This window comes from Serinus canaria, chromosome 23 (assembly GCF_022539315.1).
Source record: "Serinus canaria isolate serCan28SL12 chromosome 23, serCan2020, whole genome shotgun sequence".
Classification (NCBI taxonomy): domain Eukaryota; kingdom Metazoa; phylum Chordata; class Aves; order Passeriformes; family Fringillidae; genus Serinus; species Serinus canaria.
The window spans coordinates 4,966,514-4,985,629 of NC_066336.1; the positions used below are offsets into that span (position 1 = coordinate 4,966,514).

Below are 19,116 nucleotides of genomic sequence, written 5' to 3' on the forward strand. Positions count from 1 at the left end.
GGATGGGCTTCACCAGCCTGAGCCAAGCAAGCACGTGGGTGGCAGCCAGCTCCCTGTGACTTCCTTGTCCCTTCCGCTCCCGGCACGAGCGTGCCGCACTGCCTGGCACCTTTCCAGGCTGCTGCTCCACTAAAACACATCCCTCTGGGTATTCCTGGGAGCTGGCTCACCCCCAGGAGAGGGGCTGGCAGCAGGGACAGGCGTGCACAGCCCTGCTGCTGGTTTCTGATGGGCTCCTGGTGCTGGTGCTGTTGCAGATCACCATCTGCAGGAACGACGAGTGTGTCCTGGAGGACAATTCCCAGAGGACCAAGTGGAAGGTGATCAGCCCCACAGGGAACGAGGCCATGGTGCCTTCTGTCTGCTTCCTGATCCCCCCACCCAACAAAGAGGCCATCGAGATGGCCAACAGGTAACTTGGTGACAGTCACAGAGAGGGGGGATGGTGGCATGGGAGGGGACAGATTTGGGGTGGGAATGGAGGTGTGAAAGTGGTTTGTGGTGGGGAAAGGAATCCCTCATGGTTCTACAGCTGCAAACTCCATTGCAGAGACTGCTGCTGTGGCTTGCAAAGTGAAAAAAAATGACAATTTGGGAGGAGGGATCCCCTCAGGGATCTCTGGCACTGAGCAGCAGGAGCATCACTCCCTGCGTGGTGCCAGACTGCGGTCACTGCAGTGATGGGCTGCTGTCTGCCAGGGATGGCTGGAGGATTAGCAGGGTCAGGGCTGGGTTTGCTGGGAAGATCCAGGGCTGATGCATCTGCTCTTGTCCCCTGGCAGGGTGGAGCAGCTGTACCAGAAAGTGATGGCTCTCTGGCACCAGCTGCACATGAACACAAAGAGCCTCATCTCCTGGAACTACCTGAGGAAGGACATAGCCCTGGTGCAGAGCTTCAGCATGGAAAAGGTACAGAGGAGCTTCCCTGCCTGCTTCTGGGGTTGGGCTGCTCTCCAGGCTTCTCTGTGTGGCCAAAGAGAGGGGAAATCAAGGGGCTTTACACCTGGGGCAGTGCACACCTTGAAAAGGGTCACTGTTTACAGCAGTGGGGAAAAGGGGAACAATTCACACCTGGAAAACCTGAGTTCAGGGGTGCTGTGCGAAAGGATTGCAGCTTTTCCCAATGGGAAGAGCATCAGGAGTTTGCTGCTGCTGAGAGATTGTGGATTGAGCATTTCATTAGGGAGTGAGCACAGCTGGGGGGAGGCATGGAGGATTTACCTCTCCCCCTCTGAAAACGCTCCTTGGGCAGATGAAGGTGGTTCAGTTGGTGTGCAGGAAGTTGTTCCTGATGTTTGGACGTGCCTCTTTTTCCACTCACAGCTGAGATCCTTGGCTCAAGGGGAGTGTCAGCAAGCCCTGAAGAGCCTGCAGGGCCACTACGAGGATTTCCTGCAGGACAGCCGGGACTCGGAGCTGTTCTCCGTGTCGGACCGGCTGCGCCTGGAGGAGGAAGTGGAGTCTTCCAAGGAACACATCCGGCAGCTGCTGGAGTCCATGGAGAACGGTGAGCTTCAAAGGGCCTGATGCTTTAACCAGGAGCTGTGGGAACTCATCAACAAAGGATTTATGGGATGGCTTCGTGTTCTTCTTTTCCTGAGCTGGCTGGTTGATGGTGTGAGCAGCTGCTCTCCTTATTTCTCCATCTATCCATCCAAGTGTTGGGCCTTTGTCCAGCACTGCTCCTGCAGAGAGGCCCTGGCTTTGCAGCTTCAGCTGAGCTGCTGAGTCCTCTCCCCCTTGTGGTGCTGGCAGAGGGAATGCATTCCAAGCAAGGAGCTCTTCCTGCAGTTAGTCTTTGAGAGCATACACATGGTGGTGGCACTTGTGACACCACGAGTTCCCACCAGGACCCGAGGACTCCAGTCCTGTGGCTGGACTCATTTCCAGAAGGAGATGATTTAATGAGTTAATGATTTAATTAAGGTGTTTTCCATCAGAGCAGAGATGCTCAGAGGCTGTGCTCAGCTCCGGGGATTCCAGCAGGTTCTGTTTGGGACAGATACTGACCAGTGGTGCTTGAGCTGCTCTTCTGTGTGTCTCTGGCTTGCAGAGGACAAGGATGAGACCGTAGCCAGGACCTACCTGTCCCAGCTGAAGAACATCCGCCTGCGGCTGGAGGAGAGCGAGCAGCGGCTGCTGAGCCGCATCCAGGCCCCGAGCAGCGCCCGGGCAGACGGAGACACCATCCAGGAGAACACGCTCCGCATGGCAGAGCAGGAGGTCAGGCCTGCAGCTGGGCAGGGCAGGGCTGACAGGGACACACACCCCAAAAACAGCCCTGGCTCCTCTGCCTGGGCGAGGGGCTCTCGGGGTTTGAGGGGCTCTCGGGGTTTGAGGGGCTCTCGGGGTTTGAGGGAATCTCACTGCACAGAAGGCAGCAGGGAGGCTCAGCAGGTGGGCTGCCTGCTTCATTTCCTGACAGCTGCTTTGCCAAGGGCAGTCCTGCCCCGTTTTTCCCCCCCTGCCCCCGTTTTTCCCCCTGCCCCCGTTTCCCCCTGCCCCCATTTCCCCCTGCCCCCATTTCCCCCTGCCCCCATTTCCCCCTGCCCATTTCCCCCCTGCCTTTTCCCCCCTGCCTTTTCCCCCCTGCCTTTTCCCCCCTGCCTTTTCCCCCCTGCCTTTCCCCCCTGCCCTTTTCCCCCCTGCCCTTTTCCCCCCTGCCCTTTTCCCCCCTGCCCTTTTCCCCCCTGCCCTTTTCCCCCCTGCCCTTTTCCCCCCTGCCCTTTTCCCCCCTGCCTTTTCCCTGCTCTCCTTTCACGTTGTCCCCCTCCCCTGCAGCACACACAGGAGGATCTGCAGCAGCTGCAGTCGGAGCTCCGGGTTGTGTCTGAGAGGTGTTACAGCTTCCTGGACAAGGCTCCTGCAGGGCCCAGCACGCCCCACCTGCGTTCAGAGCTGGACTTGGTGGTGAACAAGATGGAGCAGACACATGGGCTGTCTTCCATCTACCTGGAGAAGTGAGTTGGGATGTGCCTCTGCTCCCAAACACCCTTTTGAGCGATCCCAGTTCACAAAGGTTCTGTCCCTCCAACACACCTTGTGGTGGCTGTAACTGAGTCCATCCCCCTGCAGCACGTGGTGCAGCCCCCAGGTCTGTGCCACGTCTGGGATGTCAGTGTGTCCTGTTTGATTTGCCAGGTTGAAGACGGTTGACATCATTATCCGCAGCACCCAGGGAGCAGAATCCCTGGTGAAAGGCTACGAGGTGAAGCTGAGCCAGGAGGAGGCTGTGCCTGCTGACCTGGCAGCCATTCAGACCCACAGGGCAGCCCTGCAGGTTGGTGCTCTTGGCTTTTCAAGCAGTGTCCTTCCCGTTTTTCTGCTGAGTTTGGACTGTGGGACATTTTCCTTGCCTTGGTCCATTTTTGGAGGGTTTTGTGCTGCTGGTGTGAGAGCCCTGATTGCTTTGTGAGTGTCAGGGAGGTGCTGTGGCTTTGCTCTGTCTGCTGCTGTAGGATATGACCTGCCCCAATCTGACCTGGGAGCACGTTCCCCTTCATTCTACACCTCCTAGTTAAGGAGAGAGGGAAAATAAACCCATTAACTCCTTCCCAGCTGTGTCACCTCTGGCTGGGAGGACATCTCTGCCTCGGTCCCTTCTGCTTTCAGTGGCACTGACCCGATGCTGTCTCCTTTTGCAGCAATGGCTCGGGGAGGTGAAGGACAAGGGCTCCGTGTTCTCCACGCTGGAGGAGGAGATGGTGAAGGCAAAGGAGGTGGGGGAGCAGCTGTTCAGGCTGAGGCAGGAGCGCAGCATCGACCTGGAGCGCTTCCAGGAGAAGGGGAGCCAGCTGTGGGATCGCTGGCAGCGAGTCTGCGCCCAGATCGAGACCCGGTGAGAGACCTCCTCCCTCCTCTCCCTCTCACCCTTCAGCTGACACCTTGGGTCAGGCTTGGTGGAGGTGAAATTTTCCTTGCTGGGATTCCTGCTGGTGCCGTTTCACCCGCCCTGGTCTTACCTGTGGTGGTTTCCTCTCAGCCACACGGAGCTGGAGAGCATCCAGGAGGTGCTGAGCGATTACCGGCAGTGCCACAGCGCCCTGATCCAGTGGATCGAGGAGATCACAGCCCAGCAGGAGCTGATGAAGCCTGGCCAGGCTGAGGACAGCCGGGTGCTGTCGGAGCAGCTCAGCCAGCAAACGGTGAGGCAGGACCTCGTGGTGTCTCCTTGCTGCCGTGACCGTGTCACTTCTTTTCATGTCTGAGCCTGGGAATGTGAAAAGCAGCAGGGAAGAGGCTGCAGGCCTGAGCTGGGTGTCTGGGGAGTGGAGGAGTTCTGCTTGGCTCAAGGTGCAGATGAGGTTTAGCATGAAAAATTGGAGGGTGTAAAGATTTTACCCAAAAGTGCAGGGATGTGAACCAGAATTCTGCTCACGTCCCCATGGCTGCTGTCATAGAATCCCAGAAAGGCTGGGTTGGAAGGGATCTCCAAGATCATCTTGTTTCCATCCCCCTGCCATGGGCAGGGACACTTTCCACTATCCCAGGTTGCTCCAAGCCCAGTCCAACCTGGCCTTGAACACTTCCAGGGCTGGGCCATCCACACCTTCTCTGGGCAACAACTCAGCCAACCTGTTCTGACAACCATTTTTCCTTTGAATTCCTTTGAAGGCTTTGGCTGCAGAGATTGAGAAAAACCAAGCCAAGCTGGACCAGTGTCAGAAATTCTCCCAGCAATACTCGGCCGCCGTCAAGGTACAGCCCCTGGGTGGGGTGGGGTGGGCTGGGCAGGAGCAGCCCTGGCAGAGTCTGCAGATCTCACAAGCTCCACATCTCCCCACCTTTTCAGGACTATGAGCTGCAGCTGATGACCTACAGGGCCTTCGTGGAGTCGCAGCAGAAGTCGCCCATGAAGCGCCGGCGGATGCTCTCCTCCTCAGATGCCATCACCCAGGAGGTAGGACCCCACCTCAGCTCAGCAGGGGGAGATTTTGGGGGTTCTTCCACGCCCAGCAAAACCACCCAGCAGCCTCTGTGCAATGAGCTCCTTCCTGCTGAACTCTCTTGTACAAATAAAGTTTCCACCCTCGCTGTTTTTTCCAATAGCCAGAGAGGATGGCTTAGTGCCCTAAGCACCAGGTATGCCATACCTTGACTCCTGGGAACCCCTGGGTCAAATCCAGCAGGGTCGGCTCAGCCCTTCAGCCTTGTGAGGTAAATAACCAGAGCACCATGCAGTGTTGCTGTGTGTGCATCTTTTGGGATGAGAACCTTTTAGGGACCCGAGCTCCTGTCTGCTCTGTGTGGATATCAAAGATCCCAGTAGCCCTCTGTAAGAGTTGAGCACCCCAGTGTCCGTGGCCGGAGTGTCCCCCTGCTCCATGTGCAGCATGCCTTGTGTGGCCACCACCCTCCCCAGCAGACTGGCTGCATTCCATTGGTGCCATCCCGGCTCTGCCAGGTGCCCTGGGGGCTTCCCAAGCCACAGGTGCCTCATCCATGTCATGTGCTGTCAAGGGTGGCACTGTGGATCTGCCAGCAGGGCTGATGCAGCCCCTCTCCCCCTCTGTTTTCCCCCCTGGCAGTTCATGGATTTGAGGACTCGCTACACAGCCCTGGTGACTCTGACCACCCAGCACGTGAAGTACATCAGTGACGCCCTGCGGCGCCTGGAGGAGGAGGAGGTGAGGGCATGGAGCACACCTGGACCTGTCCCCACATCCCCCCATCCCCAGGGATGCTGCTCCGTGCTGAGGGAGCAGCATCTGCCTTTCCTCTCCCTTTGGAGATCCCTTTTGACGTGGCTGCCTTGCTCCTTCCTCCTCTCTTTGCAGAAAGTGGTGGAGGAGGAAAAGCAGGAGCACATGGACAAGGTGAAGGAGCTCCTGAGCTGGGCTCTGGGCTTGAAGCAGAGTGTGCAGGGCAGTGCAGCAGCTGCTAGCAGCAGAGAGCTGGGAGACATCGAGAAATCCATCTCAGAGCAGCAGGTAAAGCAGGGCTGGCTCCAGACCCTGGGGTTTAACTTCTGCTCTTCTTTTCACAGCTGCATTAAGCTGCTTGCTTTCTTTTTGATATTTTTATTTCCAGACCCTGAGGTTTAACTTCTGCTCTTCTTTTCACAGCTGCATTAAGCTGCTTGCTTTCTTTTTGATATATTTTTTTCCAGACCCTGAATGAGGAGCTGGCTGCAAAGAAGGGGCAGGTCTCTGAGGCCATCAAAACTTATGAAATCTTCCTGGCAAAACACAGCCACAAGTGAGTGTGACCAGGGAGGGAACAGGGGCTGGAGATGAAGTTCCTTAGAGCTGGTGGATCCATGGGATCCAGTGCCTGACTCCAGTTAAAAACAATGAGCTGCACACAACAGTTTTCTTCTTTATGGTCTGCAATGAGATCTGTGAAATGTGCAACCCATTTATGCTGTGGGACAATATTAATCCTCTTTAGTTGAGATGCAGACCCATCTATTTGGGGATTGGATTGTTACAATGCAGGTGAGCCTTTGCTCAGTTATCCTGGCAGGTTTTAGCTGAGCAGGGCAGGGACTCGTGGTGGATTTGGCCTTTTCCTGTGCTTGGAAGGATGTGGTAATTCTGTGGAGCTGGTTTGGGCAGTACTCTGAGGTATTTCCCCTTCCCCTTGCAGGCTGTCCCAACCAGAAAAGGACCAGATTTCTGCTCAGATTGGTGCTCTGAAGGAAACCTACCAGGCTCTCTGCAGCAACTCCACAGAGCAGCTCCAGCAGCTCCAGAGCCAGCTGGCTCAGGAGACAGAGCACAAGGTACTGCTCCCTGCTCAGCCCTGCTCACTCCTCACCTTCCCTCCTCAGGCTGTGGAAAAGGTTTCATTTTGTCCTGTGTCTCTGGCCAGTGGCCACTCAGAGCCTCTTGCACGAACCTTCTCTCCTGTTGATGGTCACCCAAAGCGTCTGGTGGTGCCTGGAGGCCAAGCAGGAGCGGTTTTCCTGCTGCCTTCCAGCTCCATGGGAGAGTTTCAGGGCTCTGCCCTCTGCAGGAGGCTCATTTGTGCTTGGTGAGCAGGGTGGCAGATGGAATTCTGCCCTGGAAATGTCCCCTTGAGGAAATGTGTGTCCTCTGAGGGCTGTAAGCTCAGAGGGCTCAGTCCCACTGCGGGCAGGGGGTGCAGGAAGGTGGGACTGAGGTGGCCTCAGGGTCTGGCCAAGGGTTTTTCTCAGCTGTGGCTGAACCAAGCAGCTCTTCCATGTGGAAGGCAATCCCATCATCCAGCCCCTCAGCTGGGAGACCTGCAGAAGCTGTTCCCTGTTCCCACCCCCCAGCCCCATCCTTGCAGGGAGGGCTGGAATTGCATCCCCATTGCCTCTGTTCCAGCTGTCGTTCACAGATTTACGTCTGCCTGTTCTCTAAGTGTATATTCATGTCTCAATGGATATTTTTGTGTGTTTGCTTGCTGCCTCCCTGTACCCTGAAGCAACAGCCCGCTCACATCTGGCTCTGAGATGCAGGTTTTGGCTCTCAGGTCTGTGAGTGAAGCCCTGTTCAAGCCACTCATGGGGAGAAGGTGGCAGAGCTGCTTTTTTTGAGTTCTGCCTGTCCAGCTTTTACCTAAAAATGCAGTGTTTTGCTCCAAACTGGACTTTACAGCACATTCCAGGTGTTTCAGAGCAGGAAATGATTTATTTCATTGCAAGCCCTTTAGCCCTTGTGCTGGCAGCAGAAAGGTGAACAAATCACTTTAAGCCATCACAGATTTGATGCAGCCTCCCTGTGGAATGGATGCTTTTTTTTTTTCCTTTCCCTATTCCTCAGTTTGATCAGGAAAATTATTTTAGAGCAAAAGCTTTCTCCAGGGCTTGTCAAGCTGTTTTGGGGCTGGAAGAGTTTTCACTCACGGACCTGATGAAGCCCAGGCAGCAAAACAAGAGATGGCAGTGGGGGCTTCACCTTAAATCCCCGTCTGCAAAACCTTCCCTGCAGCTCTGCTGCGGAGCTGTTGCTTCACTGTAGAGGGAGCATGAAGAACTCTTTAACATTTGCTTGCTGGAAACATCCAACTGTCAGAAAGAAGTTACAAAAGACCAGAAAAAAAAAAAAAAATGCAAAGCAGAGCGCGCTAAATTGAGCATGATGTGTCCCTGTATGGTTTGTGTTTCATGTCAACTGTTTTTAAGATTAACTGACATCCTTGCTTACAAGTTTAACTAACCCCCCCCCTGGGATTTAAACAAACAAACAAAACACACAAAAGGGAAAGAGGACGGACCTGTGTGTGGGGTTCTTTTGGCAAAACAAAACAGTCGCATGCTGGACGCTAACCCCAAGCTTTACACTGTGTGTGATACGGCTGAACTGCTCCATAAGGCTCTGTCTTTAACTGCTCAAGGCACACCCTGCAAGTCGGTAAGTAAAAGCCTTTTACTCCCCTCCCTCCCATCCATCTCCTTTTTTTTTATCTTTCTCTTTTGTTTTCCTCCCCCTTTCCCTCTTCTCTGTCTTTCCACGGCTCGTTCGTCTCTGAGTACGCACGTCAGGGTCTGGCCATGGTGGTGCAGAGCTGAGGTTGTCCCTGAAGGTTCCTCCTGTCCCCACAGCAGGGTGTTGGGATGCAAAAGGAATTCATGCCATAGTTCTCATTCCCTCCTTGCTATCCCCACAAAAATCTTGAAGTGCTTGGGCCAGCCTTGCACCCAACCGGCGGCACCGGGAGAAACCCAAAGAGCCTTTGAACAAAGACACTTCATCACCTAAATTGTCACCCTCCCTGTGGGGACAGCAGCAAGAAAAGCCCCTCCAAAAAGTTGGTGTGGTCCCAGTTTGTCACTGTTCCGATGCTGGAACCCCCAACTTGTTCCATTTCTCCCCTGGCCCTGTCTGAGGAGCAGCTTGGAGGTGCTGGAGAGGGGGCCATGGTCATGCCTGGGGAGCTGTCCTGCTCCTGCCCTGATGCATGGCTGGGAGCTGCTCCATGGCACGGGGGCTCTGTGGTGTTCCCCACCCCTCCTGGCACTCGGGGTTTGCTTGGGAAGTGCAGGATTCTCAGCATGGCAGGAATCAGCATGGAGGCCGTGCTGGGGAAGGTTCCTCTTCACCCCACAGCAGGTGGTTCTGGGGGGTTTCCTTCCCCCTGAGTGGGATTTGTGTTGTCTTGACTTTTTGAAGCTGGAGTTGTTGAAGGGCTTTGTTGTGCTTGTTGGTTTCCTGCCCTTTTTCTGTGGAGCATTAGGAATGGTTCTGAGTTTTGGTGCTTGCTGCTTTGCTGCATTGCTGCTGGTGGATATTGGAAGCATCTTGGTGCTGCCCTGGTGATGGACTAGATTTCAAACACTTTAGGACTTTCTAGCCTGTTTGGGGATTTTAAGTTTGTTTTGTTTTGTTTTTTTTTAACTGAGGCCTCCCTGAAACTCCTGCAGTGAGTGCTGGGAACGCTGGGTTTGGATTTAATTCTTTTCCTTCTCTTTCTGTTCCAGGGCAGCGAAGCCGTGGCAGGAGTGATCGATCTTGGCACGGTAGAAATATTCCCTGTCTTTGGGGCCATGCAGAGAGGTCTCATAGATCAGGACACAGGCCTGGTCCTCCTGGAGGCCCAGGTGATCTCCTCTGACTTAGTTGTCCCAGAGACCAGTGAGAAACTCTCCTTGGAGAAAGCTCTGGCAAGAAACGTCATTGATCTCAGGGCATTCCAGGTGCTGCAGGAGTTGAAGGATGCTCTCCAGCAGGTGGAAGAAGTCAGATGTGAAGGGAGGCAGCTCCTCCCCGTCGTTGCTGCCATAGAAGAGGGGAGGATCAGTGAGAGCATTGGGCTGAAGATTCTTGAGGCTGAGCTCGTCACTGGGGGCTTTAAATTCCAGCAGGGCAGAATCAGCATGGAGACAGCAGTGCAAGAAAGGCTCCTTCCCCCCCAGCTTCACTCCAGGCTCCTGTCTCACCTGGAAGGTGGCAAGGATTTGATTGACCCCAACACTGCTGAGAAGATCAGCCTGCCTGAGCTCCTGGACAGGTGCATCACCCACCACGAGACTGGGCTGAGGCTGCTCCCAGTCAAGCAGCTGGCGGGTGGGATGGTGAGCCTGAGGTCAGGCAGGGAGGTCAGCATCTTCCGGGCAGTCCAGGAGGGGCTGATAGACAGGCAGGTGACCATCAGGTTGCTGGAAGCCCAGCTCTTTGCTGGTGGCATTGTTGACCCCAGGACAGGACACAGGCTGAGCGTGGATGAGGCTGTCAGGCATAATTTGATTGACCAGGACTTGGCCTGCACGCTCCTGATCCGGCAGCTCCAGACTGGTGGGATCGTGGACACCACCACAGGAGAGAGGCTGGCCATGGATGAAGCCCTCAGGAGGGGTTTGGTAGCTCCAAGGATTGCACTGCTGGTCCTGGAGTCCCTGTGGTCCTTCATGGGGATGCTGTGGCCAGAGACAGGGGAGATGGTCCCTGTTGCAGATGCTTTGGAGCAGGGGATCCTCTCCACGGGGTTGGTTGAGGAGGCTCTCAGCAAGAGGCAGCTCCTCCAGGCTGTTTTTATCCCAGAAACCACAGAGGTGGTGTCCTGGCAGGAGGCAGTGGAGCAGGGCATCCTGGAGAGGGAGGTGGTGGAGAAGCTGAAGTCGACAGCCATTCCTGATGTCCTGGCCAGCGTGCAGCTCTCTGGATCTCCAGGCAGGAGCAGGCAGGGGCAGAGCTCCCCTGGAAGGAGCCCCACAGGTCAGGAGGAGCCTCTGCTGAGGAGTGATGATGAAAGGCTGATGTTCCACTTGATGACCCACAGCTACATCAACATCCACGATGGCCAGAAGGTGCTCTTGGTGGACACAGAGTTGAAGAATCTCACTAAAGCTCTCATCCAAAGCCAAGGAAATGGATCCTGTGCACAGGGCTTGGAAGGCTTGGAGGAGACAGAGGCAGGAGCAGCTCTGGAAAGTGAACCTTGCAATGGTTTGGCTTTGCAGCAGCTTGAGCTTCAGATTGCTCCTTCAAAAGGTGAAAGTGAGGAGATCCTACCACCCAGAACTGCTTTGGAGAATGGGGAGGTGGTGGTGGGACCTGAAGGTCTCCTCTTGGAGGATGCAGAGGTTTTCCTGCATGTGGAAGAGCAGGAGCAGATTTCCCCTGAACAGGAGACCATGAAGAGTGAAACTGATGCTGAGTTTGGAAAAGAACAGGTGACTTTAACAACCAGGGATAAACATCAGCTAAAATTATTGATGCCAGAACCTCCCAGTGACCTTGATAGTGGATTAATCACAGAAACAGAGGAAATGATGATTGAGGGAGAAGAGTCCAAGCCTCCTGCAGCAGATGGAGTGGAAGGTCCCGAATATCGGAAGAGGGCATTGGAAAGTGGGGCAGTGGTTGTGAAAAGTGAAATCTGCATAACAGTGGGTGTTCCAGAAAGTAGAGACAGACTGAAAATCGTGGCAGAGAGGTCTCAGGGTGTGAGGGAACCTGAACGAGAGGCAGAAGGTGTCAGAGAGGTTGATTTGCTGAAGGAGGGAAGAGTTGAAAACGGTGTGCTGGGAGGAGAGGAGGTTGTGCTCCCTGCACCTGGAGAGGCAGCACCAGCAGAGAGGCAAAGCACGGACATGGAAACTGTGCTGGAAGTGGAAGAGGGAGAGCAGGAAGACGTGTTGGGTGGTGAGGGCGTTGAGGAGCCATCCCTGCCAGCCCCTGAGGAGCAGGAAGCAGAGGACACTTTGGAAAAGCTCCTGATGCAGCTCCAAAGGGGTGGCATCAGCCACGAGCAGACGGGCAGGACCCTGCTGCTGGATGAGGCCGTGGCCTCTGGAGTGGTGTCCGGCCACACGGCCGTCAAACTGATGGAGAGGATGAGGATGTTCAGTGGCTTCTTTGACCCTCAGGCCTGTGAATCCTTGACCACTGAGGACGTGATTGAAGAAGGTCTGATGGATGAGGAGCTGCTCCAGAAGGTGCTCACCTCTGACAAAGCCATCAGTGGTGTCCTTGACCCAGGCAACAACTTTGTCTACTCCATCAAGGACGCTGCTGCCGTTGGCCTCCTGGACAGGGAGACGGCGATGAGGATCTTGGAAGGGCAGGTGGTTACTGGAGGCATTGTTGACTTGAAACATGGCAAAAAAGTGTCAGTGACTTTGGCTTCGAATCTGGGCCTCATAGAGCCAGCGAGTCAGACAGAGCTGGTCAAGCTGGAGAAGGCTGCCAGGGGGAAAGGCACTGATGAGGCGACCAGGCAGAAGCTCATTAATTTACAGGCTGAGACCAGTGGGATTGTGGATCCTGAAAGCAAAAGGCCTCTGACTGTGGCAGAGTCTGCTGAGAAAGGGCTCCTGGAGAAGGAGAAAGCTTTTCAGCTCTTGACCAAGCAGGTGGCTGATGGAGGGATCATCCATCACGTGTCTGGGATGAGGCTTTCGGTGGACAGCGCCATGAAACACGGTTTGATCAGTCCAGATCTATGTGAGGAGCTCAGGAAAGCTGAGAGTGTGGTCCTGCAGAGCTTTGTCCATCCAGCTACAAAGGAGAAGCTGCCCTTGCCCCAGGCAGTGGCACTGGGGCTCGTTAGCCCAGAATTCCAGAGGAAGGTGCAGGAAATCCAGGCTGAGAGTGGAAGCATTCTTGATCCAGCTTCTGGCCAGAGACTGGCTCTGAGCCAGGCAGTGCAGGAGGGCTTGGTGCCCCAGCAGGTGGTGGAGAAAGCCCTGTCATCTTCAGAAATGAGAGAAGGCATCGTAGACCCCGAGACCTGCCAGGTTGTTCCCTACTCAGAGTTCCTGAAGAAGTGTAAAATCGACGTTGAATCCGGCCAGAGGTACCTGGAGGTCCATCCCTTCCAGGCCATCAGGGACGAGGTGACAGGGACCAAGCTGCCGTGTGCTGAGGCAGTCAGGCTGGGGAAGGTGGACCCCCTGCCCACCCTGAGGCTGCTGCAGGCACAGGCAGACAGTGGAGGGGTGGTGGAGGGCTCTGTCAGCAAGAGGCTGTCCCTGAGGGCAGCTGTGGAGCAGGGGGTGCTGGATGAGGCCATGGCCAAAGTCATCGCCACCAACCAGCTCAGGGCTGGGGGAATTGTTGATGCCCCCGGGGGGAAAAGGTTGACTGTGAAGGAAGCTGTTGGAAAAGGACTGATTAGCCAAAAGTTAGCTGCTGGACTTCGGGAGGTGCAAATATCCAAGGAGGAAGTTGGTTCTGAGGTCTTCAAAGTAGAAAAAATGCAACTTTGGCAGGAAAAAATAGAAAAACTGTCTCCAGAAGAGGAGGGTGTCATCCTCCCTGCCAGGTCTGATGGTGCTGAGCCCAAAGCTCAACCTGAACCTGTGAGCTATGACACAGCCCAGAGTGCAGCTGCTGCCACTGAGAAATCCCCCAAAGCACGGACAGAAAGGAAATTAAAACCCCAGGAAGCTCCAGAGGGTGATGTCCATCCCCAAGATGAACATCATCATCATCATCTTCATCACCCCCAGGCAAAGGCTGAGGTGACTCCAGAGCACCCCTCAGTGTTGGGGACAGTGTCTCTCCCTGAAGGGACAGTGGTGGCAGGGGCTGTGGGAAAAGGGATCCCAAAAGGCAGCTCCCAAGTGAGAGCAGCCCAGGGCAAGGAACTGAGGGAAGAAGTGGATGGAAGGACAGAGAAAGTAGAGAGAGAGGGCTTGGAGAAGGAGCAGTTGGGCACAGAGGTGCTTCACAAGGAGGAGGAAGGTGAGGAGAGGAGGAAGAGGGAGTTTGTAAGTGCAGAGGGAGTTGTGGCAGCTGGAGAAGGTGCAGGGGTGACTTCTGGGCGAGGAGAGAGAGTGACCAGTGTGGTCCAGGAGATACCAGCAGCCCGCAGGGAATCTGTCAGTGTGGGCACAGGGAAGGGAGAGATGGGTCCTGCAGAGTCTGGAGAACCCCCTGAGGTTGGTGTTCCTGTGGGAGGTGAGCTTGCAGGGAAAACAGCTGTCAAACACACAGAAAGAGAAAGCTCTCACACAGAAGGTGCCATTGATCAGGAAAAACCAAGTGAAACTGAGCTCAAACCTACCCAGAAAAAGAAAAGCAAGAAGAAGAAGGCAAAGCAGGGCAGCATTCCAGGAGACAGCACTCAGCCAGAGAAAGCTGCAGAGAAGCAGCTCCGTCCTTCTCTGGTTTCCCAAGAAATTCCAAGGAAAAAGGGTGAGGAGGAGCACTTTGCCTCCAGGGTGCCAGAGCCAAAACTTGAATCCAGCCCTGAGACTGCTGCTGGGTTGGCACGAGACACAGCCAAGCACAAGGGTGGGAAAGGAAAGGAAACAATTCCTGGGGAAGATGCAGGAACCCCCAGAGAGGATCTGGTGTTCCCTGAGCACGGGGAAGCTCGAGAGGTGGTGAAAGGAGGGACCAAGGATGGTCATGATGCTTTGGTGGCCCTGAGTCTGGAGGAAAGGATGGCTCAGGAAGACACCAGGGTGGAAAGCACTCAGGATGTGCCCAGCACAGCCACCGTGGCACGGGAACTGCCCCTTGACTTAATTATCAGAGAGGAACCCACAGAAATTCAGGAAACCTCTGCAGTCCTGGAGCTTGGAGAGGAGAACCAGCACGAGCAAAGAGCTGAGCTCAGAGCAGACCAAGGGGGTGCCCCTGCTCCCCCAAAACCCCAAGAAGAAGCCCCCCAGGAGAGGAGCAAGCAGCCAGGTCCAGGTGATCGGGGTTTGCTCTTACCTGTGATCGTGGAGGGGGAGCTGCTGGAAACCTCGAGGGAGTCCACCAGGCCGGCCCAGGTCAGTGAATATTTTTGCTGTTTAGGCAATTTTTCTGAGCTATTTGTGGGTGTTTGGTGCTGAATCTGTCTGAGATCCTGGGCACAGAGGGCAGCTGAAGCAGGAGGAGTGGATGCTGCAGTATCAGCTGCAGTGGATCTGGCACAGGAGTGGTGATGTACAGCTGGAAACACTCAGGGCTGAGTTGTGGCTCCTTTTTGTGGGGCATTACTGCTACATGACTAACAAGCAGAACTCTTTTTTTTTTTGGCACTTTTGCTGCAACACCAAGAGATCTCTTGCCATTTATAAGCTTGTGTTGGAAAAAGAACCATGTGTTTTATTTCTCCTGTAGTAAATCTTGTAGATAAGGCTGGCAAGTGGCGAGTCCATGAGCGGGGAACGTTATTAACAAATTTCTCCTTTGGGGAACAAAAAAAAAAAAAGAAGAATTTTATAGAACACTTTGTCTTCTTTTCAGCCTAAGTTTGAAGCTTTGATTTCCTGTCTGATTCTGCAGATCAAGTTCAGCAAGAAGATGTGTCTGGAGCACGACCAGAGGCTGATATCTTATCTCTCCATGCTCCGAGACATCGAGATGAGAATCAAACGTGTGCAGCCAGCAGAGCAGAATTTGGCAGCCCTGCACGACCTGAGGCAGCAAGCAGAGGTGAGTGAGGCTGGGCCAGGCTTGGCTGGTGTTAGACAGAGCTTTCTGCACAGCCCTTGAACCCCTCCCTGCTTCTGGGAGTTTTGTCTCAGGTTTAACAGGCTTTTATATCAAACCTCATCCCTCCTTCTGATCCAGACAGCAGCCTGAGCTTGGCTGACAGGAATTTTACAGCCTGGAGGAAGGCAGGAGAGTGCTGGCAGCTGAGCAGGGCTGGAGGGTGGGATGAATTTTTCTAGGCTGAGCGTTTGGAGCTGCCTCTCCAAATCCCCTGCTGGGTTTTGGCAGCGGGGAGGTGAAGTCACCCTGTCATGCTGTCTTTGTCTCAGGCTCTGGGCGCTGAGCTGCAGGAGCTGAGCTTCCCAGTGAATCAGGAGCTGGATGCTGTGCAGAGGATTGTGGCCAACCCCCCTGAAGAAGTCCCTGAGCAGTTGCTGAAGGCTTTGGAGAAGGATGCCAAGAACCTCCAGAAGTCTCTGAGCTCTGCAAGCGAAGTCCTGCAGTCCCGGCTGCAGAACCTTCGTGGGGCGGCAGAGGCTGAAAAGGTAGAGCTGACAACTTCCCCCTGCTGCCCCAAAACCTTCCCAAAATTCCTCCTTTGAACGATGAATTTCTGCTTTCAAGGCTAAAATCCTGGCCCAGCACGAGACTCTTGAGGGCAGGCTGCAGGAGCTGCTGAGCTGGGTCTCTGGCACCACGGAGTTGCTGGATGACAGAGATTTCCAGCAGGCCACCGATGGCAGCAGCTTGAGTCACTGCCTGCAGCACTACCAGGTAACCATGGCAATGCCCCTAATCCTGCAGGCTGATGAACTTGCTGCCCTCTGCACAGAGGAGAAGCTTTTAATCCTGCTTCTCTCCCAGGGTTTGCCCTGAGCTTGTGCTGCCGGGTTGGGTGTTCTCAAATTTGTTTCCATAATGCACAGCCTGGTTTGGTTGTTGGACCCTGCTCCTGTGCAGGGCTGTGGTGGTGGCTGAGATTCCTGTCAGGCTGCATCCTCTGGGAAGCTGCTCCATCACACCTGCCCTGGTCTCCATCACCTGTATGAGGAGCCCAGTCTCCTTATCCATTTTCTAGCCATAAAGATTGTTTCCAAGTTTGGTGGTGGCAGCTTGGCACGGAAATCAGGGGATTGAAGGGTTTGAGAGCTGGTTGTGGCACATGGAGTCACTGTGGCCAGGTCTGGGTCATCTTCAGACCCAAGGGCAGCCCTACACACATCCAAGAAACCTCTGGGTGAGGTGCCTCCAGCACCTGGTGCAGAGGGAAATTGGAATATCCCGGTGGTGAGACGCTCTCCCCTCCATGCTGAGTGCTGTTTTGGGAGAGTTTGCTGTTTCTGGAATATATTTCATGTTGCTCCTGCAGAAGGGAAGCAGTGCAGCACAACCCTGGTCATTTTAGGGTCATTTTAGCTGTTTTTCCTCTCCCATTCAGGAGCTGAAGGGGCCCCTTGCTGACACCAAGGCTGAGCTGGACGCCGCTGCCTTCGACATCCAGCTCCTCATCTCGGAGCACGCCCAGGATTTAACCCCCCAGCAGAGCAGGCAGCTGCTGAGGCTGCTCAACGAGCTGCAGAAAAGCTTCAGGGACCTGTCAGAGCGTGTGACAGCACGGCTGGAGGTGCTGCAGGTCTGTCTCCAGCAAGTGGAGCAGACGGAGCAGGTGAAGGTTGTGAGACATCTCCTCCTTTGCTCGCTGAAGCACTTCCCAGCCACAGGAACAGCAGCTAAAGCACCTCAAATTTGGGATTCCCCCTGCATGCCACTCCCAGTTCAGGAGTTCTCACTGCACATCATGAGCTTCCTCTAAAAGTCTTTCTTCTTCCTAGCAGGCAGAAGGTTGCTTTGCTCCCAAAATATGGAGCCCTGCCGAGGTCTGGGCAGCAGATATGGAATTGTTTGGGGCTGGGTGGAATAAACCCTGTAATCACCCCCAGAATCCCTGTGCAGAAGGGCCACCCCAGCCATCCAGTGTCCTCTTTCCACTGCACACATCAGGCATTGCTGTCCCAGGGAAGCAGCTGGCAAGGACAAAAGCAAGTGCTCAGATCTGCTGCGCTGCTGCAGCACCCAGCACTGCACGGGTCCTCTCATCCCAGACAGGATTAGTGTGGTTTTTTTATTAACAATTGCTCTCTGTAACTCTTGCCTGTCCTCTCTGGAGTGTGTGTGTGTATTAACCAGTTTGCTTTGCCTTTTCAGATTGAGTGTGCGCCCACCCTAACCCAGGAAGAACTCGCTTTGCAGCTGAAGAGCTCTTAAGAAGGCTCTTTCAATTTGCTTCTGTTGTTTTGTCTTATGACTGGGAGAAACAGGCACAGTGTTTTGCACAAGTTTGTACCTCACCTTGCTGAAATGCCCAGTGAAAGTCTCAGAAAACCTTTTATCCCCCCTGGCAGAGGGGGACAGGGGTGTCACAGGGACTCTCAGGTCACATCATGCTCAATTGCTCAAACAGGCGCTTCTGTGTTGTGCTCTGGCAGCAAAAAGAGGGGCTGGATCAGCTACAGAAACACTTTCCCTCTCCAGGGCTCCCTTTCCAACCCCAAATCATTAAAAAATCCCTTGTTTGGGGCTGTCTGGGGCTCCACAGTGGCACTGCCTGACCCAGGTCCTTGTTGCCTCTCATTCGATGAGTTTCTGCTGCAGTTGAAATGTTTGTGAGGTGGAATGGAAAAGGCACAGAAACTCGTGGCTGAGTTTTCCTGGGAGAGCAGTGCAGCTCGGAGAGAAACCTCCAGTGGTGACAAAGGTGCCACCAGCTCGGCAGGGACGTGCCACCTGCTGCGGGACAGGGAGCACCTGGAGAGCCACAAAGTTTTCTGTGCTGCATCCTTTGCTCCAGCTGTAACCTCACCTTGCCTTTCAGCAGCGTGAGAGGAGGTGCAGGGCTGGCCCTGACTGTCCCCTGTCCCCCTGTCCCCTTTGCTGTGCCCACAGACGCTGCAGGAGCAGCAGGCAGCCTGGGCACAGAGCCTGGTCGAGCTGAGCTGCTGGCTGGGCCAGGCTGAGGACACCCTGGCAGAGCAGCAGAGAGCAGAAGGGGACCTGCCTGCCTTGCAGCAGAGGCAAAGCGACGTCAAGGTCGGTGACATTTGAAATTTGGGGGGCAGGGCTGGAGAGGTTTCACCTGGGCAGTGCCCAGAGCCTGATGGCATCACCCACCCAGGAGCTGCAGAGGAGCCTGCAGAGCAGAGCCACCTCCTTCGCTGCTGTCCTGAAGAGCACAGAGCAGTTCTTGGAGGAGAACAAGGCCAAGCTGGAGCCTGGGGAGCTGGCAGCACTGCAGCAGGACCTGCAGCGTGCCAAGGAGCAGTACCAGTCCCTGCAGGAGAGGACAGAGGTGGCCCAGAAGGAGCTGGAGAGTGCTGTGAGTGCTGCAGTGCAGCAGGAGACGGAGAAGGTAACGTGCCAGGAGCTGCAGAGCCTCCAGGCTTTGCTTGAGGGGGACTGTGAGGTCCTGGAAGCCCATCTGGGTGATGCAGCACAGAGCAGTTTGTGGTTCCTTCCTGGCTGTTCCCTGGGTGAGGTTTCCCCCAGATATTTCTGTCATTAAAAGCTTTGGGAGTTGCAGCCAGGGGTGAGCTGGTTGTGGAGGGAATGGGGGGAGGGAAAGGTCCCTTACTCTGCCTTTGGGGTGACCCCTAATGGATGAGGATTGTCAATCACACCCCAGCCCTTTCGGGCTGAGGGCCCTGGGCTGTGTGAGGATGAGAAATTCAACGTAGCAGCGAGGCTGAGATTTTTCACAGCTTTTCTGCACCTTCCAGAGAGCCACAAAGGGTCTGGAGGTGTCTCAGGCATTTGCTGAGGCTGGGAAACTCCTCGG

General features: G+C 54.9%; 1 protein-coding gene across 2 annotated transcripts in view; it reads left to right on the forward strand.

Annotated features, from left to right (window-relative positions):
• Nucleotides 1–19,116, forward strand: part of MACF1 (microtubule actin crosslinking factor 1) — a 139,390-nt gene that overhangs the window by 53,561 nt on the left and 66,713 nt on the right. Inside the window, exons 22-42 of one of the 2 annotated variants that reach the window (XM_050983184.1) lie at nt 258–412; nt 783–909; nt 1,324–1,507; nt 2,054–2,223; nt 2,782–2,960; nt 3,142–3,280; nt 3,645–3,838; nt 3,983–4,145; nt 4,615–4,698; nt 4,793–4,900; nt 5,529–5,627; nt 5,778–5,930; nt 6,110–6,198; nt 6,589–6,724; nt 9,389–14,635; nt 15,135–15,284; nt 15,614–15,829; nt 15,909–16,058; nt 16,723–16,950; nt 18,228–18,371; nt 18,457–18,690. In XM_050983184.1, coding sequence (XP_050839141.1) covers nt 258–412; nt 783–909; nt 1,324–1,507; nt 2,054–2,223; nt 2,782–2,960; nt 3,142–3,280; nt 3,645–3,838; nt 3,983–4,145; nt 4,615–4,698; nt 4,793–4,900; nt 5,529–5,627; nt 5,778–5,930; nt 6,110–6,198; nt 6,589–6,724; nt 9,389–14,635; nt 15,135–15,284; nt 15,614–15,829; nt 15,909–16,058; nt 16,723–16,950; nt 18,228–18,371; nt 18,457–18,690 — 8,349 coding nt within the window. Of the gene's footprint in view, nt 1–257; nt 413–782; nt 910–1,323; nt 1,508–2,053; nt 2,224–2,781; nt 2,961–3,141; nt 3,281–3,644; nt 3,839–3,982; nt 4,146–4,614; nt 4,699–4,792; nt 4,901–5,528; nt 5,628–5,777; nt 5,931–6,109; nt 6,199–6,588; nt 6,725–9,388; nt 14,636–15,134; nt 15,285–15,613; nt 15,830–15,908; nt 16,059–16,722; nt 16,957–18,227; nt 18,372–18,456; nt 18,691–19,116 lie in introns of both variants that reach the window. The other variant, XM_050983185.1, reaches the window with a different exon arrangement.